General features: G+C 41.2%; 1 protein-coding gene across 3 annotated transcripts in view; it reads right to left on the reverse strand.

The window, feature by feature from the left end:
* Window positions 1-24,139, reverse strand: part of SASH1 (SAM and SH3 domain containing 1) — a 776,849-nt gene that overhangs the window by 237,943 nt on the left and 514,767 nt on the right. The window contains exon 1 of one of the 3 annotated variants that reach the window (XM_077350389.1): window positions 20,511-20,567. The exons of the other annotated variants lie outside the window; for them this stretch is intronic. Coding sequence (XP_077206504.1) covers window positions 20,511-20,552 — 42 coding nt within the window. The 5' untranslated portion in view covers window positions 20,553-20,567. Of the gene's footprint in view, window positions 1-20,510; window positions 20,568-24,139 lie in introns of those variants that run through there. 3 annotated transcript variants of the gene reach the window in all.

Here is a 24,139-nt window from a genome sequence, read left to right on the forward strand (position 1 = left end):
TTTCCTCCCCAGGAGCAAGCGTCTTTTAATTTCTTTGCTGCAGTCCCCATCTGCAGTGATTTTGCAGTCCAGGAAAGTAAAATCTGTCACTACCTCCATTTCTTCTCCATCTATTTTCCAGGAATTGAGAGGGCCGGATGCTATGATCTTTGTTTTCTTGATGTTGAGTTTCAAACCAACTTTTGCACTCTCCTCCTTCACCCGCATCAACAGGCTCTTTAGTTCCTCTTCACTTTCTGCCTTTAGAGTGGTATCATCTGCATATCTGAGGTTGTTGATATTTCTCCCTGCAATCTTGATCCCAATTTGTGACTCATCTAACCCCGCCTTTCTCATGATGTGCTCCGCATACAAGTTAAATAGGCAAGGTGACAGTATACAGCCTTGCCAAACTCCTTTCTCAATTTTGAATCAATCAGTGATTCCATGAAGGACATGAGAATACCATGGCAATCTCCTAGTTGGCTTCCTCCTATGGCACCATTGTTCTATACTTCAGTCTGATGCACAGGGATGTCATTTAAGTTGTCTGGAGATAGTATCTGTTCTATCCTTCTCATCCTTTATTGGCTGCTTGGGGTATCAATTTTAATAGAAATAGTTATTATTTTCTCTTCTTTTGCACGAATGAGATTCATCAGAGAAGCGAGTACTTCAGAAAGTATAACCTTGTGTTCTTCCTTTGCCTTTCTAACCTCCTCTTCCATCTCTGCCTTTTGAATCCACAAGAACTTTTCTTGTTCATCCAGAAGCTTGAGATGGTGACAGACAGACTTGGTCCTTCAGTCATTCTGCAGACTCAGCTTTTTCTGCACTTTTAGTAGTTTAAGATACCTTATCTGAACAACCTAACTGATTTGGATTTAAACCACCAGATTTTGGACTGTTTCATACTCCCAATACTCGCTGTATTGTTTAGCTTCTGGACAATACAACAGCTGTTCGTTCAAGAGCTGTATATATCCTATTCTGAAAGACATACAGAGCCAAAATGGGCAAAGAAAAGTGACCTAGAAGGCATTCAGTTTCACACTGTCCTCTGAAGTCAGCTGAACAGTTAAACACTGATGACCTTTTATTGAAAGAGCTAGTAAGTGACATTTCTTCTTATTCCTCTCTAAATTAGTTTAATGCACAGAATATAGAGGAGGAGCTATTAAACATCTGTAGCCAGAACACCCTCCGTCTAATGGAGATAAATTCGCCAATACAATGGGGATGACAGCCTCTCAGCTGGCTTCTCCTCCTAGAAAAGGAATTCCTTTGGAGGGTGAGGGGCCAGGCATTCTACTTCAAAAAGATTTCTTGCTGAAGTTCATAGGTGATTGCTGCCTATTCACAGGTGAAACAGTAATAACTATTTTTCAAAAGCTTAATTATATTTCTAACAAGCTTGACATGCTTAACCATGCATTCAGTGCTCAAAGTAGGAAAATAAGCAATCTTTGACAAGGGAGTGAAACTCCAACTATCTCTAAGTTTTTAATCAGAGGCCAGATAGCCATCTGACAGAAATGCTAATTCTGTGAATTTAAATGTAAGTGGGTGAGCAGAAGGGATTGTGTCAGTGCTTGGCTCTTGTGGCCCTTCCTTGCATGCTGATTGCATTTTCTCCAGGTCAACCTGGCCATGGATTCTGTTATTTTTTTTTTTTGCTCCACAAAATGGACCACTTAATTTATTTCTCCTAGACCATTTACACACTGGGAACTTCACTGTCCCAGCTCCCATGCAGGAGCACAAATTGGGGGGGGGATGAGGCACACTGGGCCAAATTCTCCCCCGTGTGGGTACAGGAAGAGGTGGGGCAACCTGCCATGACCAAATGATGAATCCATGGCTCCTGCGGAAGAGTTAAATCAGTCCAATCCTATTTTCAATAATAATGAGGCAGTGGCTATAGTTTTCCTCTTCAGTACTTCATCAGATCTTGAGGCACTCATCCTTCCTGGATTACAAAGACATCACTGGAACCTCTACATCCACTTAACATGATTCTCATGAACGATTTACTACATGATGTGGTTGATGTTCTGTGTTCCTTGCTAGAGAGGAAAAACTCAGATTTACAATTGCATCTTTTTGGTAACATTCAAATAATCTCCTGAAACATTGCTGGCTGGCCATCCAAGAGAACTGATCCTTTCTTTCTGGAATACCTATCCTTGTTTGGCATTGTTATTCTTCAGGCATCCTGGACTTAAGTGCCCATGACAGCAGATGGATTTTCCATGCATGAACTATTTCCCTCAGCTGTAGAGAGAAAGGGCAGACCCAAGCTATTCTTGTTTCTATGAAACTTCAGGCCACAGTAGTAGAATTAGGGCTACATGCTGTAGCTGTACAATTCAATAGATTTTGCCCATTCATTAATGTATACATAGCCCTTCAAGATAATAAACTAAGGCTACAGGACATCCAGAGAAATCTTGAAAACTACATAACTAGTCTCCTATTGAAGTTTCCTGATGCTCTTACTGAAGAAGAAGAAGAAGAAGAAGAAGAATTGGTTCTTATATACTGCTTTTCTCTAACTGTAGGAATCTCAGCTGGCCCACAGCTGGCCCCTCTGATTCACTTTTATACTTGAGCAACCATGCTGCCCCCTTGTTTCCAGGCAATCCAAGGATAGTAAATCGAAGTGGAAAGAGTTCCACTTAGCACAATTAACTAGCAGATTAGATTTGTTTATTTTGAATGGTTTTTTCAAGGATGTGATTCCACTTGAGTACACATTTTGGTCAAGCCGAGCAGCTACTACTATTGATTTTGTCCTACCTTCACACAAACTTTTAGATTATGTAGATAACAAGATACTGACCACTTTCCAATCACCTTAACATTAAAGATTCAAAATTTAACAGTTCACCTGAGAAATATGATGCAGAGCTAACTCATGCATTGGGTTATTAAAAAATCAAATGTTCCAAAAAATGTAAATAAGCAACTCATCAGCTCAAAGAAGATCTATCAGGTCTGCAACAAAATTATCAATGGCATACACTCTGCAGCAAATTTATGAGTGTTAGCTACAAATATTTAATGAATTGTAAGAACTATTTACTAATAACAAATCCACATGTGAGCCCTAAGATACCCCACATAACCATGGTTAGAGCAAGAATGTTTATCAGCAAAAATCAATTGATAGACAAGTTAACGCAGTTTAAATCACAGAACTCTGTATATTTCTTTCAGATTTATATATTTGAGAACAACCAAATATAGCTAATTTAAAAAGAGAGAGAAACAAGCCAAATTCAAAGACGTCTCACTCTTTTGGAAAATTGTCCCAGTATTCCAATCAGATACTTCAAAACCCACCTGTGAGATATCTGCAAAAAATCAGGATACTCATTTTTATGCACCCTATGCCACAGAGCCAGTCCACCTATTAATATAAAAATCCTCACACCCTGGCCTCCAGTCTCAGCTGCAGAAGTCAAGAGGCTTGTAGCCCAGCTAAGGTTGGGGATGGCCCCAGGGACTAATCTCTCCAAAGTTGATCAAAACAGACATTGAATGATGGGCACTAGTCTTTGTCACTATTTTCACCTATGTTGACCAAACTGTACAGATTTCCAGAGTCTGGAGTTTGGCCAACATCATCACAATATATTAAAAATGGGTGAAATCAGACTCTTTTAATTAGTGCCCAGTCTGCTTAGTGTGATGGGTAAGCATTACACCAGTCAATTATACTAGAAATTTTGGGACTGGCAGGTTTTAAAAGTGCCATCTTACCTAACAACTATAACTATTCAAAATAACAACCATAGGTTCACTGGTGCACAAGGCCTCCTCTCCCTGCTATCATGTCAAGATATCTGGCCTACCGCCCCTCTAACAAGCTAGCAGTGTTCAGTCCTGTGGGTCCCTGAAGCACACAAGGAACAGGCCTTTTATTAACTGAATAGGAGAAAGTTTATTATATAAACAAAAAAGGAATTCCATTAGGCAACACAGTCTGCATGATTAAAAAGCATAAAAAAATTAAGATGACTTTTCTGTCTAGCACATTAATACCTGGCATTAGATGGCACCATCACAGAATTTGAGTTAAAAACAACAGAGGCTTAAATGTTCTTCTACAGTTCAGTATAGTTTATACCCCTGTTCAGTAAAATCACCAAGTCAGCAGTCTTCTTCCCTTAATCTCTAGCTCAGTTATAATTTCTGGCCCCCTGGCATCAAATGATACTCTACATCCAAACAGGGCCCACCTTCACAGGAATTCTCTAGAAGATTGCATCATTACTCCTGCTGCCTTCCTCCCATCTTGCAGATCAGATATTTTCAGGAGGAACTAATTGCCACATTGGTCGTTCTAGCCTTGCAAGAAATTAGAGAATCTAGAGATTATGGATTAATTACGGACACCTGCAAAGCTGGAATAGACCCACTAGTATATTAACAATAACCCATAGGAAGAAACAGGATGCTTTGTGTCATAATGCTATTGATGAACCCTTTAAAGTAGTCATTTTCTACAGGGGAACTGATCTCTGTAGTCCAAAAATCAGGTGTAATTCTGGAAGATGTCCAGGCCCTACCTGGAAAATGACTGCCCTACAGCCAACCCTACCTATTTATCACATTTTGTTTTTATACCCTTACTTTAAGGAGCTCAGGGTGACATACATGATTATTTTCTTTTCTATTTTACTCTTACAAACCCCTCATGAGGTAAACTAAACTGAGAAGGGAGTAACTGGTGAGCTTCATGGCTGAATGGGGATTTGACTCTTGCAGTTCCTCCCTAAGAGCTGTTGCACCCATCTAAGTCTAGTGAACTAGCCTACTGAGTTCAGCAAATTTAAAAAGATGGGCTTAGGACAGCCTTGCTACTCTTCCCACTCCGTAGTCTTGCTGGGCCATTCAGATAGAGTTTTCAGGCCCTGTCTTTTTTTGTCCATCTCCCCAAAGATGGTACATTAAAAGAAAACAGATACATCAGTAGTTTAAAAACAGAAAAACTGTTAAGATCGTTGGGAAGAAAGACTTGCATGTTTTTTTTTTTAATTCTGTTCAGTTGCTGGAATTTGAATTTCCCCCTTGTTGTTTGTTTGTTTTTGAAAGAAATAAATGAGTAAAGGAATATGGCCTTTACTCTGAGGTAATATGTGCACGTGTGGAGAGTACCAATGTGGGAGCATTGAAAAAGCTACTGAAATAATGATGTTGTTAATGCAAGGAGACAAGCTTCCCTTCTCAGTTGCGCCAGAAACCGGATGCCCGATACAGTTTCAACCTCTGTCTTAACACTCTGGCTTTTAGGAACAGACTATAAAAACACCCACCTACCAGGTTGCATTCATTATGACCACAGAAGTACCGCAAACCTGCACTGGATTTTTTGTTCAATTTTGGTGGCTGACAAACACCTCTTGAAACCATTCCTATAAACATGCCATTCTCTTTGGAATATGTTTTGCTGAGATAAGTCCTAATGAATTCAGTGTTTCAACAACCTAACCAATTGTGAAGGGGCAGGTATGTAAACAATACAGAGCAAAGATGAGGGAACAATGGTGCCTAGAGCTCCTGAGAGGTGCTGAAATGACAAGCTTCAATGCCACTTCCAATATGAGGCTTGGATTTAAATGCCAAGAATATGAAACAATTCTATAAAGCATTTGAGGAATCTCTTGATACTGTAGGAGCTGAGTGGCATTGATAAATCACCTCATTAATATGGCTGATATGAAAATTCAGGTATTTATTGAAGCATTCAATTACAAAACAAAGACTGCCTAAGAAATTATGCTAAAAATGAAACTAATTTGCTACTGGCATTCCAGGATCTTCTGCATAATTCAGACTAAGAGTGATGGAGCAGGGGTTGAATTTTTCATTTTTATTTTACTATTAAATGCTGTAATTCACTTTTCACTTTTATTGTGTTATGAAATGCTGTAACTTCTTAAGGTGCCCATTCAATGGTTAAACATTGTTTGTGACAATGCAAAGTTCTGTAATGTTTTGTCTTTGTAACTTGGCTCTGTAACTTAACCTCTGGAACTATGTCTTAATCAGAAGGCCTTGTGAGGAGGATGTACTTAACCATCTCTTGAAATACTGCCAAATAGTGCCAATGTTTATGTACCGGGCTGGCCTATTTCCAAGGCCAGTGGAAGCAACAAGAATTGTTGATATTAAACCATTGGAGTTGGGTGGGGGGCTGAGAGGAACGGAACATTGCCTTTTGGGGCCTTTCCGGTGACTTTGCAAATCAGCAATGGGTGGTCTGGGGGGTGCTCTGGGTGGGATGTGCAAAGGGTGGAGATCTTAGGTTATTGGCTTGACCCGTAAGGGCATCACCTTTACCCACCTCCAATGGAAAGTTATTTAATCTAATGTATCTCTATTGTTTGATGCACAGGCTCTTTTGGGACCAACCCACCTGTGTCATTTTGTTCTTCTGCAGTTGAATAAAATCATAAAAGGTTTTCCAGTCTAGTGGTCACTTTGTTTGGGTACTGCACACTAGGCAAATGATCCCAAAACATCCAGACCATGCCCTGGGCTATCAAGAGGGCCATATAGAATCTCTCTTTCTTTCAACTTATATATATCCTGTGTGGAGCTAGGCTGGCATAGGAAAATATCTTGAAATATCGAATCCTTAAATGTTAAAAAAAATTTCCCCTTATGTTTCAGAAAAAAAGTATGGAAATGTTGGGCAAAACTGAAATATATGCAAGATGACCATTTCCCCCCTTAGATTTTTGAGATGGACTTTCAAGTGAGACGTTCAAAATTACATTATGATCATGGACTGGATGTCACAAGATCATAGTAATCATGCTGTTGCGATAGTCAGCAAGTCAATAATCACGAGGAACTAGTACTGCAAGCTATCCCTAAGTACTACTGATTTAAGCTCCTGTACAATGGAAGAGGTTAGATACAACTAATATAAGTTCCCTCACATCGCATCATATCACATGACTAACTTTAGCTGGGTCCAATGGACCAATCTAATGTTCTAAAAAGAGCACATATTTCCTTTGGAACTGTACTACTTCAAAATGCAACTGATTGAACATATTTAATCCTGGCAGTAGAAATGTAGCAGATTCCAAGAATCCTGTATTTTTGTCTGCTCCCCAGCTTACGTACTATGCCAGACCTCCTTAACTGGGTTTTGTGAAACCATGGGATTTCTCATGAGCTGTGGTAGGGGTTCTCTGATTGAGTGAGAGTTAATTTTTATATATATTATTTTTAAAAGAATTCTTGGGTGATATGATGATATATATGTCACACACACCCCAGCAATGGCCAATGATGGGCCTGGAGGAGGTGGAAAGGGGAGAGGCCCCTGTCATAAAAATCCTTGCTGGCCAAGGCTTATTGCACATGGTAGTGACTGGAATCCAGAGAGGTAAGTACTCTCATTTTAACTTAACTGCAGTGGGGTGGTGGTGGCAGGGGGCAAAAGAGAAGCAGATGCCTGTCCCGCCCCTGTTCCCGGCCCAGCGGAGTAGGTTGCTGAGTCGTTCCTGGTGCTGGGGGGTAGGATGGGGCAAGGTGGCATGTAATGTCACAACTAGTGGGAGTGTCTGGGTGATGTCACTTCTAATGACATGTGATTTCTGGGAGCAGGGCAGGGAGGTGGAGTCTGCTGATACTACTTTGGTGATTTCTCAAAGCCTGAGGAATGCTTCAGGGGTTTCTCATCAGTAAAAAGGCTGAGAGAGGTCATACTATATACAGGAGTTTGGGTTTCCTTCCAGGGAGAAAAAGAAAAAAATGATTTCCTGCGGCATTTTGAAATACTGCTACTATGTTTTTCTAAGATGTAAAGGTATTAATTTATATCACAGCTGCATCATATCAAAAACATTTTTCCTAATTATATATATAATTAGATATATATAATTAGGAACTGGGCCATAGAATATGCATCAATAGATCCACAAAATGAAGTGGGGGAATTGTTTACAAACATGCAGGTTTACTGCAAAATCTGGAATCTTATTTTAAAAATCAGGGAATTAAACTTCTCCAAAAAGAATGTCCACTATCTTGTCATTATTGTTGAGACTTCTAAGCCTTATTTTCAGCAAAAGTAAGCCATTGGGATGGGGAGAGCCCTTTGTTGATCAAAACATCTCTGGAAAGTTACCCCTCCTCTGCCAAGTTCTCTCATGGAGGAGGACTTGCAGGGGATCAGATCAGTGTTGACCACTGAAGACTCACTGTATACGCATCTGAGCCTGGCCTGGTTCAAGCAGCCAATTTTCCCTCTGGAGAGGCTGCCAAGAGGAAAGACGAAAGAAAAAGTAAGAAACTGAGTACAGGAGTGGGCAGATAGTGGTAGGCTGGCTCATGAATGAGAAGGAGAGAAAGAGGCAAGAAAAGGGGAGAGCCTATTAGGACTTTCAGGGAAAGTAAAAAGTAAATATTGGTGAATGAGTCCTGCTGAAAAAAGCAGGATTTAAGACATATATTCAGGATTAGGCACTACATTCCCATGCTACTGAAAATGTTTATTTTAGTTGTGAGAAACACTCCACATTCTTTCCTCAAAAATATTCAGTCAAAGTTCTTTGTTTTCCTCACAAATCTCTGGGTATTTATATTTATATCCAATATAAAAAGTACACTACACTAAAACATGTACAAAAGTAGATGATGTTAGATAGAATGGCAGCTGACAGTTATTCTGTTTGGAATAAATGCAGATACACAGCTCCATCATCTGCTAGTCTTGAACATCTCAAATTTGGGAAAACTCATCACATAACTGCAACAGCTGTTACTGTTTGGACTGAGAATAGTAATACAGCATATGGTACTCCAAGGAAACCCCAACTATGTTATCATAAGCAAATATTATTATTGCAAAGTATAAATAGATCAACATATTGTCTTTTCCTTGGGGAACAATATAATATTTGGTCTAATTTTGCCAGTTAAAAAGAAAAGTCACTTTACCCTAAAGAAAAGTCACTTTACACATTCACCTTTCATTGTGGTTAGCATCCCATTAGTATCGGTTCCCAGTGGATCCCTCTGCCAATGGCATTGTTATGCTCTTTCTGGTTTTATGTCAATCATGGTATATTCCCACTTCCTTGTCAGTATTTCTTTTACCGTAACCAGAGTCACACATTCTCTTCTTTCCCTGTCTGATTTATTATTCTTATTAAATTAATTAATTATATTTATGTCCCGCCATTCACGGCAAGCCGTCTTGTGGCGGGTTACAAGGTAAAATCCCACATAAAAACATAACATCCCCATTAAAATCCTCATTAAATCCTGGCGGCAAAACTATACAGAAAAGGGCACAAATTCAGTTTATAACACAAAGCCATAGTTTACTCTGAAGTTAATGGGCTTTATTTCCTAGGACTCACCTTGCATAGAACTACAGCCTTCCCCTAATCTACTACAAAGGCAGGGAGCCTATAAAGGCTTTCACACCAAAAACACTCTTCTTATATCCAGGGATGTGCTAAACTTCACTAATTCAACAGTTCTACAGCTGTACTACTTAGTATCTAGTGCAAAACTTGAGAGCCTGAAAACAAGAAAACAAGATAAAGCTCAGGAGTCAGAGGAAAAGTTTGACATTTCCAGTGCACTATTCTGATTGGTTCCAAGAAATTATGGGGATCAGATCTCCCACTACCAGATCTATCACTATAATGGGTGACTTTTTATCTCTCACCTTGCTGCTGCCCTCTGCTGTCTGGTATAGTAGTAGGTAAGATATTCAAGAAAAAAAATGCTGGCACAGCAATGCTACATTCTTCCACTCACCCTCTGGTAATACAGTCTTGCCAGAAATCTTCGCTCCCCTCCTTCCCATCTTGGGCTACAATCTAGCAGAATGGATGTGTGTGCACATATGCCAATAGTCTCCTACTGCGCAGGAAAGGAGCCCAATGCATCACAGAGTTCCAAGTCCCAAAGATATCACAGCATTCCTGATTCTGGCTACAAACTTTTCAAAATGAATGAATATGCAACAGAACAAGTATAATATGAAAATTTATTAATTTTCTTTCTACAGGCACATATCCTTGAAAAACCTATTTTGACTAAGGCAAACATTCCAGTGGCCCCTGCAGCAATTCTTATCTGAAGCATTTAACTTAACGGTACCTATCTTTCAAGTGAAAACAGACAAAATAAGAAAGAACATTTTTGTATTTTCCCCTCATAGATATTTTTCTGAAAACCGCCCTTAATTTTCTACCTAGAGTTCTTTTGCCATTTCTGAAAAAAAGTATTCTGGGTGGAAAATTAAAGGCCCTGCAAGGCATGTCACTGAATGGGTGTCTGTAATTTCCAGGTCTGACTCTGCCCCTCCTTCCTGCACCATGAAAGCTAATTAAAGGGAGAGAGGGCTGAAACCTTGAATTTGTTCCTACATCTTCCAATCTTACACTGTCAGCAAAAAACAAACAAACAAAACAGGAACAAAAACCACTCACCAAAAACAAATAAACCCTACCTCAGATTTTATTGAGTCTTTTCTTGAACTGCATTTCTGTACCACTACATGATCTTCCCCTACATAATGCCCCAAACAGATCCTACAAAGGCTTTTATATGGGAAACCAGTAGGACCAATTTGACACTTTTTCTGTTTCAGTATATTTACACATCCTCAAGGGCACCCTAGCAGTTTCATGACCCCATGAAAACAAAGACTGTAAAGTATATTAGCCAAGAGTGATACTAGCTGGTTTTTTTTTTTTTTTTGCTTTTGCTTTTGCATCAGAAGACAATACAAAGTCTTAATTTGAGATGAGTGATACAAAAGCAGTCTGATTGGGGTGCATGTGTATCAGTGCTTTTCAAAGAAACAATTTAGATAAATCATAGGAAAGATTACCTACGGGACTGCCTACCTCCTTATGCCCCCCACAGGACACTTTGCTCTGTGGGTATGAATTTGCTGAGGGTCCTGGAGCCCCAGGTGGCATGCCTGGCCTCGACCAGGGCCAGGGCCCTTTGGGTCCTGGTACCAACCTGGTGGAATGAGTTCCTGGAAGAGCTGCGGGTCCTCAAGGGACTTCCTGAGTTCTGCAGGGCATGCAAAATGGAGCTGTTCTGCCAGGCGTTTGGTTAGGACTGGGTGATGATCCCAGGGTGTGAGATCTGGACCCTCTCCCCTCACTTTGGTCTCTGTGTGCGGTATTAGATGGCATTAGGGACCCTATGTCATCTTATTATAAACTGCCAGTCAATATTATCATCTGCACGGGCCCCGATGGGCCAATGTATAAGTAGAGGTTTTTATAGGAAATAGTGTATATCGCCATTTTATGATGTTGGAGATTGTTTTTAGGATTATCGGAGATTGTTTTATGATATGTTTTAGATGTGACTTGTTGTACATTGTTTCTTTTTTGTGAACCACCACAAGCCAGCTTGCTGGGAGAGGTGGTAATCAAGTCCAACAAACAAACAAATTCCACACAAAATTTGAGTTAAAAAGTCAAAGGTGTTCACTATTTATCTAATCTGTATTTACCATGTGCATTTTAGATAGCTAATCTGATGTACCAGAGGTGTGCTGAGCAGCTGATCATTAAAAAAGGCATATTGGCCCAAAATATTATTGGTTTTATCATGCCTATAACAATGAAGTCACTCTCTGTATGTACAATGAGATTCACTATAATACTGTGGCCATTGGCTCCCTAACCAGGCCAAATAATTGCCAAAACTGTTTCCTCACTAGGGTAAAGGGGACCTGTGGATGTAAGTGCATTAGAGGTGGTTTCCTTCCCCTGGGGTTGTGGTCTGCTGGCTGCATCATGGGGAGGGGCAGTTTTGGATCTGCCCCCTCACCTTCAGTGTGCTCATGCTCATTTAAATAACAATAAAAGCTGTGGCCCTATTATGCCAAAACTATCTATACGTCTCTGTGTGTGTTCTTTGTGTGCCAGAAACTGCCCTCCTGCATCACAAGGACTTGAGCCCCTTCTAATTTGCTATAGAACATGAATTTAACTTTAAACAGTTATGGGAACTAAACTAAGAAACTAAATGAGAAAACATTACAACAAAAACAAATGAAACATCACAAATTCCCTTTTGGTTCCTTGGTGGATGGTTGTCCAGTTTCTGGAGTTCAAGCTAAGATCAGATTCAGGAGGAAGGAAAGAAAATGGGATTCATAACTACATGTTCCTATGAAAAAGGTTTTCATCAAGTATTCACAAAACGTGATCTTTCTACAGCATTTACATGAATAAGCAACAGAAAGCTGTTCTTGCCTCTGCTGGAGAAGCCAAGGCAAGAGGCTGCCAAATGTAACAGTCTGCTCTCTTGAAGTTATAAAATGTCAACTGTACTCAGTGGGTTTAACTGTTGTCTGCCTTCCTGGGGGTGCAAACAATATGTTTACCCAGAGACTCCCAGTGTCAAGAATTTTAGTTGCTTATCAAATGGAACAGCTCTCCAATTTGGCTGCCAACATTCATTGGAGAAAGGGGAGAATCCCTCCAAACGTCATCACAGTTGGTTGTAAAAGAAGATGTTGCATTTTGCCTCTAATTGTTCAGAACATGGGGACCCTTTCTCTAGCTATCTGAAATGTTGCCAATGAGCATGTTCTCTTAGGCAAAAGGTACAAATCCTAGAACATGTCACTCAAAATTCGAGATAAATGTGGTTCATGTTGAAACCAATGGAAAATGGCAAACAAAGCAGAATGCTTCAAACCAAAATTATCTTTCTTTTGAACTGCAGCCAAGCAACATGTCCTTCTCACACACTTAGCTATAATGAACAGTCAATGATCCCTAACAGATCTTTGCCTCACAAGTAAATGGTGGTACATCTTTCCAGGAAGAAGAGAGGAAAACAAACTGCCTGGGAAGGCTAGACAAAGACAGACCTAATGTAGGGGAGGTTCTTATCTGGCAGTAGTCCAAAAAAGGTGAAGCATCAGTAGTCATCAAGTGACTCTATACATTTTCTCCTTCTGTGCCTTTGCTGGTTTGAGTGGAAGTTGAAGGCTAATTTGTAGGGAAATGGAAGGTGCTATTTAGGCAGAATTTCCTCAGCATCACTGCTCATTTCCCAGAGATAGGCAGCTGGGGAGAAGCCTTCTGAAGTATGCTTTCACGATGTAACACATTTTTGCTTTTGTGCTTCCTAGGGTTGAGAACTGTAATGTACTAGATGATTTGCTTTCATGCCAGAAAAAACTTCAAATACCCTTCCCATATATTAAGCCTCTATTTAGTGCACCAAAACAGGAGGACAAGTACCCAGATTTTTTAAAAAAATAAAGCAAATGAGCATAGCTCATGATTCAAGTCAGACTTCCTCAACATTTTTACCATTGAAAACCCCCTGAAAGATTCTTCAGGCTTTGAGAAACCCTAGAAGTGATGTCATCAGGCCACACCTTCCTGCTATGCCCCAAGAAGTCACATCACCAGAACTGACATCATACAGACTGGATGTGATATCACCAGGCCACTTCCACAGCACAGGAAAGAACAGCACATAAATTTTTTCAGATGATTTGTGAATACAACCATACTTGCACTCTGGGCTGGCTATCAGTTTGCTCTTTTCCACCAAAGGGAGCAGGCCTATGTCGATCCATTGCCCCACCCCAAACACCAGAAACAGAGCCTGTGGAGGCCTATGCCGCCTCCCCCCCCCAACACCAGAAAGAGGGATGGGGAAGGCCTAGGCCACTCTGCCACCTCTACTCTGCCATGCCGGAAACAGTGTTGGAGTACACCACGAAAAGAAAGGGACGGTTCAAAATTATTGTAACAGAAAACAGAACCTATCCCGGGCTATATTAAACAATTCCACAATAAATACAAATAAACGTTTCTTATCTCTTCTTATATATTTATGTGTATAAGCACAACCAGAACGGCCTCTAGATTAAACCGTTTTCAATTTTGTTTTCCTCAGTGGTTGTCCTTCTAAAATACAAAAGCATACAATTAATACAGGCTTATCAACCATTTTTACAAAACAGAACATATTTAACTGAACATAGTCATTATTCTAGTCTACAATAGTACATACCTCCTATAATTTTTATAAACATACAGTCATTGTTTCTTTAATATATATATATAAATCAAAAGCCAGCTTTTTGGCTATTATCGTAAAACTTATAAAAATTATAAAAATTATACTAAAGGGCCAAGTCTTACCTTTAAATTATATTATATATATGTGGCCTTTGGCTCTCAGGTTTGGGGAGGTCTATTCAAAAGACTCATCCCACTGGGTTGTAGACTGCCTCTGGTAATTATACTCTAGCTCCAACAGTGTTGGAGCAGGCCTATGATCATCCATTCCCCTTCCACCTGTAGTTAAGTAAAAATGAGGGCATTTCCACACACTATAAATGTAGCTTAATGCTTACCTAAGAAAGCCACTATATTCAGCTCCTCTACATCCTGCATCTGGACAGCAAACTGCTTGCTGCATCCTCCATTTTAAAGTGCTTCTCTGGGAATCCTAAAAAGTGGATTCACCACCGAAAAAAAGCACTAGCTTATGGAGAGCAGCCAGCAGGCAACCAGCAGTAGGAAGGTATGGAGGCTCAAACACACTAAAGTCATTTGTGGCATCCTGCCCTTGCTCCCGCCTCCCTTTCCCCTGTTCCTGGGGAGGAGAATTACTTTTTAAAAAATATCTCACTTCCTGGAGCAACAAATAGGCGGACACACATGTAGACAATGCTAGAAATAAAAGATATTTCATTCAACAAAATGTGCCTCTTGAAAGTTTTCTCCCACAGCCCAAAATCAGAAATTATATTAATTTACTCAGCCATCTCTGCTTTGGGGCCCATGGAAGTCAATGGCGCCATAGACTATAATCGGGATTTCCCCAGGCCTGGGGGAGGGGGCTTGAGGTACAACCTCCAAACTTTCAGAGTAACTTCAGGAGGCTCTTGCCTGACTTCCGTCCAAAGTTCAAAATAATTGTTCCAAGGGGTCAATGTTTAGGGATTCCTAAAGAGGGTGCCACCATCCACTCCATTATACCTTTTGGAGTGGACTCTCCACTGGATATAATAAAGGGATGGGGGCACCCTCTTCAGGAGCACCTAGAAATGGATTCCTTGGACCAATCATTTTGAAATTTGGAGCGGAGTCAGGGAAGAGCCTCTCAGAGCTACCCTGAAGGTTTTATGGCTGTACCTCAAAACCCCACCCCCTGGGCCCTGGGAAAGGTAGGAATGCTGAAATTCCCATTATAGTCTATGGTGCCATTGACTTTCATTAGTGCTGAAGCCGAGGCAGCTGAATCAGGCCCTTCGTGCACAAGCCTACTTGTGATCCCATAAGGGGTAGTGTTCAAAAGCACTATGCATCTATGATTATATGCATAGCCACTGCAACGGAGAAGTATGATTTAAAAAATATATATTAACAGGCATTGCAGGACCTTTAAATTGCATCAGAATATGGAGGAAGGGGATTAGTTGCCTGAATCGATTGACAGGTGGGAGTGAGACACATATAAGGTGCATTGCTCTCTTCCACTTCTTCCAGCAGCAGGTGAAGAGGGTAAGACATGCAAAAAGAAGGCAGACAAAGGTGAGGCAGCAAATGGGCAAGGAGACCCTGGGGAGGGGGGCGATATAATATCGCACTTTGCCATTCCGCGGGCATGACTCTATTTTTACTAATGTGTGGAAATGCCCTCATAGTATTTATCTCTCTATACTCCAGTCACTACCACGAGTGATGAGTCTTGGCCAGCAAGGATTTTTATGGCTGGGGCCCCTCCCCTTCTCACCCCTTCCAGATCCATTATCGGCCACTGTAAGGGAGAGGGACTGGTCAACATGACTGTATATGGTGATATCACCCCAAACCCTTTGGGGCTGTCACAAAACCCCAGGGTTTCATGAAACCCTGGTTGAACAAACCTGTTCTACCTAAATACCATAAGAGCTCTCAAAAAATGTCTCACTGAACAATTTTTCTCTTTCTTTTGATCTGGGAGCACTTGATGCCTATTATCCCCAGGGAGTCATGGATGACCCTGCATCAAATCACAGTGGCATTATCTGGTGATGGAATGTTAGTGTTAGGTGTGTAGACAAGTTCCGCCACATGTTTTTGAAAACACTGCTTGTTAATTGTTGTACAGAATAATCCAGTTTATCATCCCTAGTGCTCTGTATTTTTTAATGAATAAATCATATTAACAGTAATTAAGGAAATGTGGAGTTGCAGACAAGTTTGAGTATAACAACTGGAGTACCAGGAGACTATTTATCTGAAATAACTTTTACATGAAAAAGAGACTTTCTTTGTATTCATTTAAAGACAGAAGTTTTTAAAACACAAAACTTGATTAAAAATAAACATTCAGATAGGACTCAGCCTATGTTAAAGTATTTCATTCTGACATAATTTTCTTGCCAATCCCTTAAAATGAGTTGTACTAGTATAAATTTGAAAATAAATATAATAAACCATCCGTTGCATTCATAAATCCTTATTTGTATCCTGCCGTGCTTAGCTATATACGTATGTGCCATCAGGCTGCAACTGACATAATATATCACCAAAGGGCTAATGGAGCTGCCTTCTTCTGAATAGTCTTCCTTGGTAGTTGCCAATCTGAGTACGGATCCTACTTAACTTCTGAGATTTGATAAGACTGGGCTACCCACCTTCACTACTTGATTGCTGCCCTACAAAGCCTTCTCTCTTCTACTGCAATCTGCCCTCTTCTTTTTGTATTTGCCTGCTTGCAAAGTTATTCATTTTTAACTTGTTTAAAATACAGCCCTTCCCTATCCTCTTATCAAAGAAGATTGCAGAAGAATACTTTGCAAAAAATATCAATATCACCAAGAGTTGTGTTTTAAGACCCCCTGCTACTCAGATTCTATCACTCCCTTCCACCAACATAAAATACTCTATTAGAAAAAAATGTCCACTGGAAAACAGTATCTTTGCTTTACAGAAGATCCTGGAAAGGCTCCACAGGATCCAACCTCATCATACAATAAACTCTTTTTTAATTTGTTTGTTTGTTAGACTTTTAGGCTGCTGTTCTGCTAGCCCACACTGGCTTACAACAAAAATTAAAACAGTCAAATCAACAACAATAAAAATCCCCACCTACCCAGCCTAACTCTCCCTACAGAACTCCCCCTCTTACCAAGCCACCAGAATTGTGCCATATGTGCCCAGAAGATCTTATACGACCTAGCCTCAACCAAACACCTGATAGAAGAGCTCCATCTTGCAGTCCATGTGGACTGCAGAAGTTCTGGCAGGGCCCTCAGCTATTCCAGGAGCTCATTCCACCAGGCTGGGGGCAGGATCAAAAATGCCTTGGCCCTCATTGAGCCCAGGAGAACCCCCGAAGGGACCTCAGGAGGGCAGAATGCCATAGACTCCACCCTCGAAAGCAGCCATTTTCTCCAGGGGAAAAGATCTTGGACATCAGTTGTAATAGTAGTCTCCATGTGCCACCTAGAGGTTGGCAACCCAATATCTTGCTATGGCAGTATGAATTTGGCAAATATCAGGAAAAACTATTGTCAGGGTCTAAGGACACACAGAGGTTTATATAGGAAAGGGAGCAAAGCACCTTCCTTAAATAGAGAGCCAGGATCTCTCACTGTTTCGCTGAGACAGGAGACAGAAACGAAAGACAAAAATTAATCAGGATGGTAAATTCTTTGGCCATAAAGATTGTTCCTACCTCCTTCCATTTGACATGCAGTGTCTGGCACCTGCTTTCATGTGATAATGTCTCAGACAGACTGTTAAGTGTAGAGCTAATCTTTAAACCACCCATGGCGCCGCGGGCACCACGGACTAAATAAAAGAGTAAGGGCTGGTGGGGAGGAGTTAGGGCGGGCCCTGTCCGGGATAAAAACTCGGAGGAGTGAATCAGGAGCTGCGAAGCAGCTCCTGATTTGCTCCTCCGAGTGGCACTCCAGGGCCAAGTGTCCAATTGGGAGGCGCGCAAAGCGCGCCTCCCTGTTGGACACTTGGCACGTCTCCCAGACTCCGCGCCACTGACTCCACTCCTCCCAAGCTGCCATCCTCCACGGATGGCCGCCAGGGAGGACCCTTGCACCACGCCGCCGGTCTCGGGGAACACTCCTTCCCCTTCACCCAGCGCCAGCCCTTCACCACACCACACGACAAGAGCCGCGAACTTCCCACCCCACCCTCAGTGTCCGTCCCCCCCGCCGTCCGCCCCTTCCCACCCCCCTAAACCCCCACTTCCCGCTCGCGCAACCCGCGCCCTTCCCACCCCCACCCTGACTGTCCGCTGCCGCCGGCTGCCACGCACGCCCTTCCCGAACCTCTTGCCTTCCTCTCTGCTGCTTTTGCCGCCGCCACCGAGCTCCTGAGGGCGCTTTCCAGCTTCGCCCCCTCTCCAGGACTTCAGCCCACCAAGAGGACGGCGCTGCACCGCCTCGCTCACAATCCGCAAAATGGCCGGCAGCAGCGGTTGCGCGCCGGCAAGCCGCTCCAGGCCCCCATATGGCGCCCGATGACTACTTGCTGCCGCCGGCCCTCTCCGCAGACACGCCGACGCTTCGCTGCCTGAGATCCTCTTCTTGCCGCCACCCCAAGCCGCGTAAGTTGCCGCCAAGCCCAGCCACCGACCGGTAGCCGACAGCCGCCCCAGCGAGGCACGCGCCACCATTCGCCTGCAGCCTCCATCTCCCCGAGCTCCCACCCGCTCTCTCCCCTCCATCCAAGACCCCAGGGAAGCCTTCCGCCTTTCAGGCCTTCCCTCTAATGTCGCCCCTAGCGCCCATTTTATTAAAAAATAAAATGGGCTTTATTACTAATTACAATATATGGCATGTTCATGTAGCCCTATATGTGCAGAGTTCATCAGAGATAATGACTGCTGAGCTCAATGGCTTTACTCTAAAGAAAGTACACACAGTATCATAGCTTTAAGGTATATAATGTTTTCTTATGACTGTTTTTGTGAGTTAAAAAAGGAGAATTTTGTTTAGCATTTTAAAATGCCACCTTAAAATGGAACAGAACATTTGTCACTATGTGCAGTCATATAACATGATAGAGCCCAGATCAGCTTCCACTGGATAAAGAAAATCCAACCTCTGAAAGAAGGCAAGTGAGGAAGAAAGAGAAATGTCTGGAAAAGAAGAAAATATGCCCTGTTCTTAATGAGGGACTTAATGAGTAGAAATAGGTAACTGAAGCTTTTCATAGCATGGAGGTTAATGCTCTGGTACATAACATCCCATTAAGCCTCTGTTAAACGGACAGAAGATTTCTTTCCCCTCCAGGTGGTTGGTAGCTGAACAATGCAAGAAGAGAAAATTGGTAAAGGTGAAGGGACGGAAATATGAAAGGGTCTCAGAACAAAGTGGAAGTGCTGGTGGGCTTTAAAGACCTTCACCTACCACCAGTTTATATAGAGCGTTCAACCCCCAGCTTTCTAACAGACAGAGAATTACAGTTTTACGATGCTTATGATGTTTTCCTTCTCCTTTTTCATAGACCCAGCAAAGAATGATAGCCATTGATTATGATGATAAGAAATCATTTTGTATCCAGAAAACTTCCGTTTAATCACATGCAACTTTATATAATTCATCGACAAATATTTTTTTAATTGAGCTGAATGTCTAGTAAGTATACCACTACAATTCCATTTTAAAATGTTTGGGTGTCTAAATTATTTTTGCTTCTAAAATGATTAGAAATAAATATATTTTGCCCCCCAAATAATGCCAGTTTGCTTCTGCTTACCCCTTAAATTGATTTAAGATTATCATCTAAGTTTCTGCATCTGCTATCTACTAATCAGTTATATATTTTTAAAACCTCAGTATCAGAGCAAGTGGCTTCATAGGTTGAAATCTGGAGAACACCTTCCCAAATGTAAGCCCCACTGAATAAAATCACATCACACTTACTTCAGAGTAGACCTGTTGACCATTTAGCTCATAATCTTCTTGTTACTTGGCAAAATATTTAATTCAGCTTCAGTAAGAACAAGACACCTTATCACGGGTCATTGGAATGACATACTGTCTATTACCATCAACACCCCACCTTGCTAAGATAGAAAAACCAGGCAGTAACAAACTCTTTTTGCATTCTCAAATTATTAGTTTTATTGTCAGACTCGAACTGCCAAAGAAATAAGTTTTTATTTGAAAGAAAAAAGGCAGTTTAAGGAAACAATGTTTCTCATCCAGACTGCTAAATTAAAATGCCATTGCAACAAAGACACATCTTGGTTTTGGATTTCAGTCAGTACAAGAGCAGATGAGAAAACACTTTCTTCATTTTTAAAAATCTGCTTAGTGTCTTAAAACCAACCACAACATTAGCAACTATTAAAATCAGTTGCAGCATTTTATGCCCAATAGAGTTTCAAACACTGGAATACAGATATGGCCTTCAACGGTCAGAAACTCCCTGAAGCCTAAATACCATAACTCCTCTCATTTGAGATTTCTAAAACTTGCACGTTAAACAGGGGAAGAAAACACTGTTTTATTCAATATCCATTTTACTCACCACTTCTCTCCCAAAGAGAGCCTCGCTTGCAAAATGATCCATAATGAAGAGAGAATGCAATTGATCTTTTCCTTGTTAGAAAGGGGACATTTTTTTTCTGCCAGAAGAGAATTATGAACCGAATCTGCTGAGCACTTCTGAACACAAAGGAGCTCAGTGGCAAATGAGTTTAGAATGATCTGGGTAGTGGCATTTTATTTGGTGATTCAAATGTTAAGTATGTCTCACTTGAATGAATGCTTGCAAAACATGTAATAAGGAGGTAAAAAGGAAGAGAGAAGCTCCACATCCTCTAGCAATATCACCATTTGAAATTTTTGCAGCTCAGGTTACTATGTGTCATTTTACTCTGCCACTCCTAAACACAAAAAAAGGAAGAAAAGACATGCCAAGTCCAGCCTCCGTGGGTGTGTTGTGGAAGGAAACTGAAGGAAAACAAACTTCAAAACAGAGGCTTACAATTAGAAATTCTTTCTATTTAGATATTTAATGATAGCAATGATATACAACTAGGGTTGCCTGCTCTTTGTTGAGAAATACCTGGAGAAATACCTACAGCCAGGAGTGGGTGTGCTTTAGGACAGGAAGGAACCTCAGTGGAATATCATGCTATGGAGTCCACCCCCCCCAGCAGACATTTTCTCCAGGTTAACTGATCCCTGTCCCCTGGAGAGGAGCTATAATACCAAAAGATCCACCAGATCCCACCTGGGGACTAGCATCCCTATAAACACAGCTCTTATCAGATCTCTTTATAAGGAATATTGAACTTTGCATGCAACACATAGGTTGATTCTGCATGGTGGCGGCTGCACCAGGCCACTGCCGGTGCATTGCTGTGGAGCTGCATGCTCTGCAGCACCACCCAAGAAACAAAACAACAGTGGATTCGTTCTGCAGGGTGTGTGGGGGGGTGTCCTTTATTTTGCAAAAAGAAACAAATTCCCTGGTCCACTCCACAGTGCGGCAAAACACCATGAAGCCAACCAGGGCAACTAAGAATTACTGGAGTGTTAATTGACATCTGCACAACATGGAATGGTGGCATCCTGCATGAAAGGCCTACTGGAGAGGTTGTATCTCTTGCCGGCAGGCATGACGGTGTGCTGTTGTAAAATTATCACAAGAGGTTTTAGTAGTCTTTTCAAGGCAGGGATGCAATAGCCATAGATTTTTGGCACACTTGCTTGGAAAAGGGTTATGTTCTATGTGGCACAAGTCTCTGCTTGCTCTGAAACAGCTAAAGGGTCATCATGCTGTAAATCTCTTAATTGTTCTCAACGAACAGCCACATATTTATAAGAGGTTTCAGCAACATTTGCAAAAATACTGAAATGCAGCAGCTTATCAGGAAATGCATCTTTCTTATCCCCCTCCCCCCTTGAAATTGGCAGCCAAGCAACTGAATATCTCTTATTTGTCCTCACATTTTGTAAAACACAGACAACATTGTCTGTTTGCATGGAACTGTGAACCCTCTGGCCTTGCCAATTACAGTCAGGATGTCTTGAGAGCTTTATTTATTGTTTCAAACAGGGTGAATGTAAGCCAAAGAGTTTAAAATATTTCCTTTCAGCTTGCGAGCTCAGTCTCCAATAATTTGTATCCCCATCACTCTATCAAACAGAACAATAGTTCTTGTATTATACCTTGCCTTCTGTCCTTTAAATGAATGGAATATTGGGTTTCTGCAAAACATTAGTAATTACGTTTAGAAAAAGTAAACAGCTATGCTTTAAACAGGAACACACTTTTGTTGTGAGGGATAAAAAGATCTGTGCTTTGTTTGTAACGTGCACTGTTTCCACTGTGCTTAGCATTAGAGAAATTTAGATGAACACGAAGCAAGAGAGCCTAAGAAAGTCTTGTGTTGGCACAACATAACGCATACAAGTCCAAAAGCTGTCTTTATGGGAGATCTAAAAGAGCTAATTAAAGGTTAAAGAAAAACTAAAAATAGATCCCCTAAATCTCCGGATTTCCCTTTCAACTCCATGTTTCTCTGATGAGGCAAGAGAATCATGCCTTAAAATCACAATAACCCATCCATCAAAAATCTTTTTTATGCTTACCATGAAAGAGGTAAAGTAATTTAGAGAATAGTTTGAAGTTCAATTGCTGCCTTTTGCAGAAAAGTAGCAGAAGCTAGGAAATAAATCATCTTTATGTACCATTTCTGTACTAGTTCTTTATCGATTTGCTCACAAAAAGAGATTTGAACAGTTTGCACACCACATCAATATTTCTGACCATACCCACCTCAGTGGTACTTTAAACTAAATCCCTAGGAGTGTTTAACATTTGTAATACTAGGGGAAAGGTCCTTTCAGTGCAAATTAAGGTCAATTTACCTTACTTTGAAATGTGACAGATCGTTCTGCGCTTACATGACACTTGAATTCTCTTCTTGATTTTATATTGCAAGAATGGAATTTCATAAAATTTATGTCGGTGTTTTGCAACATATAGAATTAATTGTATACCTTCTCACCCATCTAACAGACATGGAAATTAAGAAAAGTCTTGTGTGTGTATGATCCATAGGGCATTTCTGCACATCGTTAAAAATAGTGTTACACCAACTTAATGGTGTAATGCTACATATAAACGCGCCTCCTGACCCCTCACCTTTTTTTCTGTCTCGCTCTTCTCAGCTGCCATTTCATATTTCTTTCCCCCCACAAGTGCTGCTGGAAATGGCGGAACACGATTTATACGTGACTTTCTTCCACCTGTCAATCAAGCCAAGCAGCCAATCCCCTTTCTCCATGTTTTAAAGGGCCCACGATGCCTGCTAATTTTTTTAAATCAATAGTTCTCAATTGAAACGCCTATGCATAGTGCTTCTTTATTGCCACCCCTTACGGAATCACAAGACTTGCTTCTTTTAAATATAAATCTCATTCCTGATTTTTTTTTCGGGGGGGGGGGAAGCTTAGAGAGACATGTTTTGTGCTACAACTGTGGGAGAAATTTTTTTTGCCTTTGTCTGCATGATTGAATGCCTATTCATTGCTCCTGGCAGTTCAGTTAAAGAAACAAAAACTCCCATCCTTGAGAGAAGGAAGAGGGAGGTGGGTGCGAGTGTGGGACATTGGAGGCAGAGATAGCGCTTCTTCGCCTCCAGACATTTTTTTTGCTGGTGGACTGCTGGTTGCTCTACATATGTTAGTGAATCCACTTTTTGGGATTCACCAACTAATGCTTTAAAATGGAGGATGTAGCTGGCTGCCCAGACACTGCATGTTGGCTACATCATGTGGAGGGGCCGGAATATAACAACAACGAAAGGTAAGTATCTCACTATTTTTAAAGGGTGCGAAAATCCCCATAGTTTACAGTTCTGCAGCTTTATGATTGTGAGATGGGGTGTGTGTGCTCGTTCTTAGAAAATTTCTGCTGTGTGGTACCAAATATAGAAAGTTATGCCATTCTGTAATCTTGTCATTGTAGAATCAAAGGAGCATGTTTAGAAAGGTTTCTTGGTGACAAAAGGAAAACTGGATCTGTGGATGCCCATATCTATGATCTTTCTATCCTGAAAGATAACAGAAAACACTCCAAGACTCCCGGGCTATACCCAATTCCTGCAAAGAACTGTTAAAAATGGATTCTCAAAGAGATAAGGA

The sequence above is a fragment of the Paroedura picta genome, chromosome 1 (assembly GCF_049243985.1).
Source record: "Paroedura picta isolate Pp20150507F chromosome 1, Ppicta_v3.0, whole genome shotgun sequence".
NCBI classification, from domain to species: Eukaryota; Metazoa; Chordata; class Lepidosauria; order Squamata; family Gekkonidae; genus Paroedura; species Paroedura picta.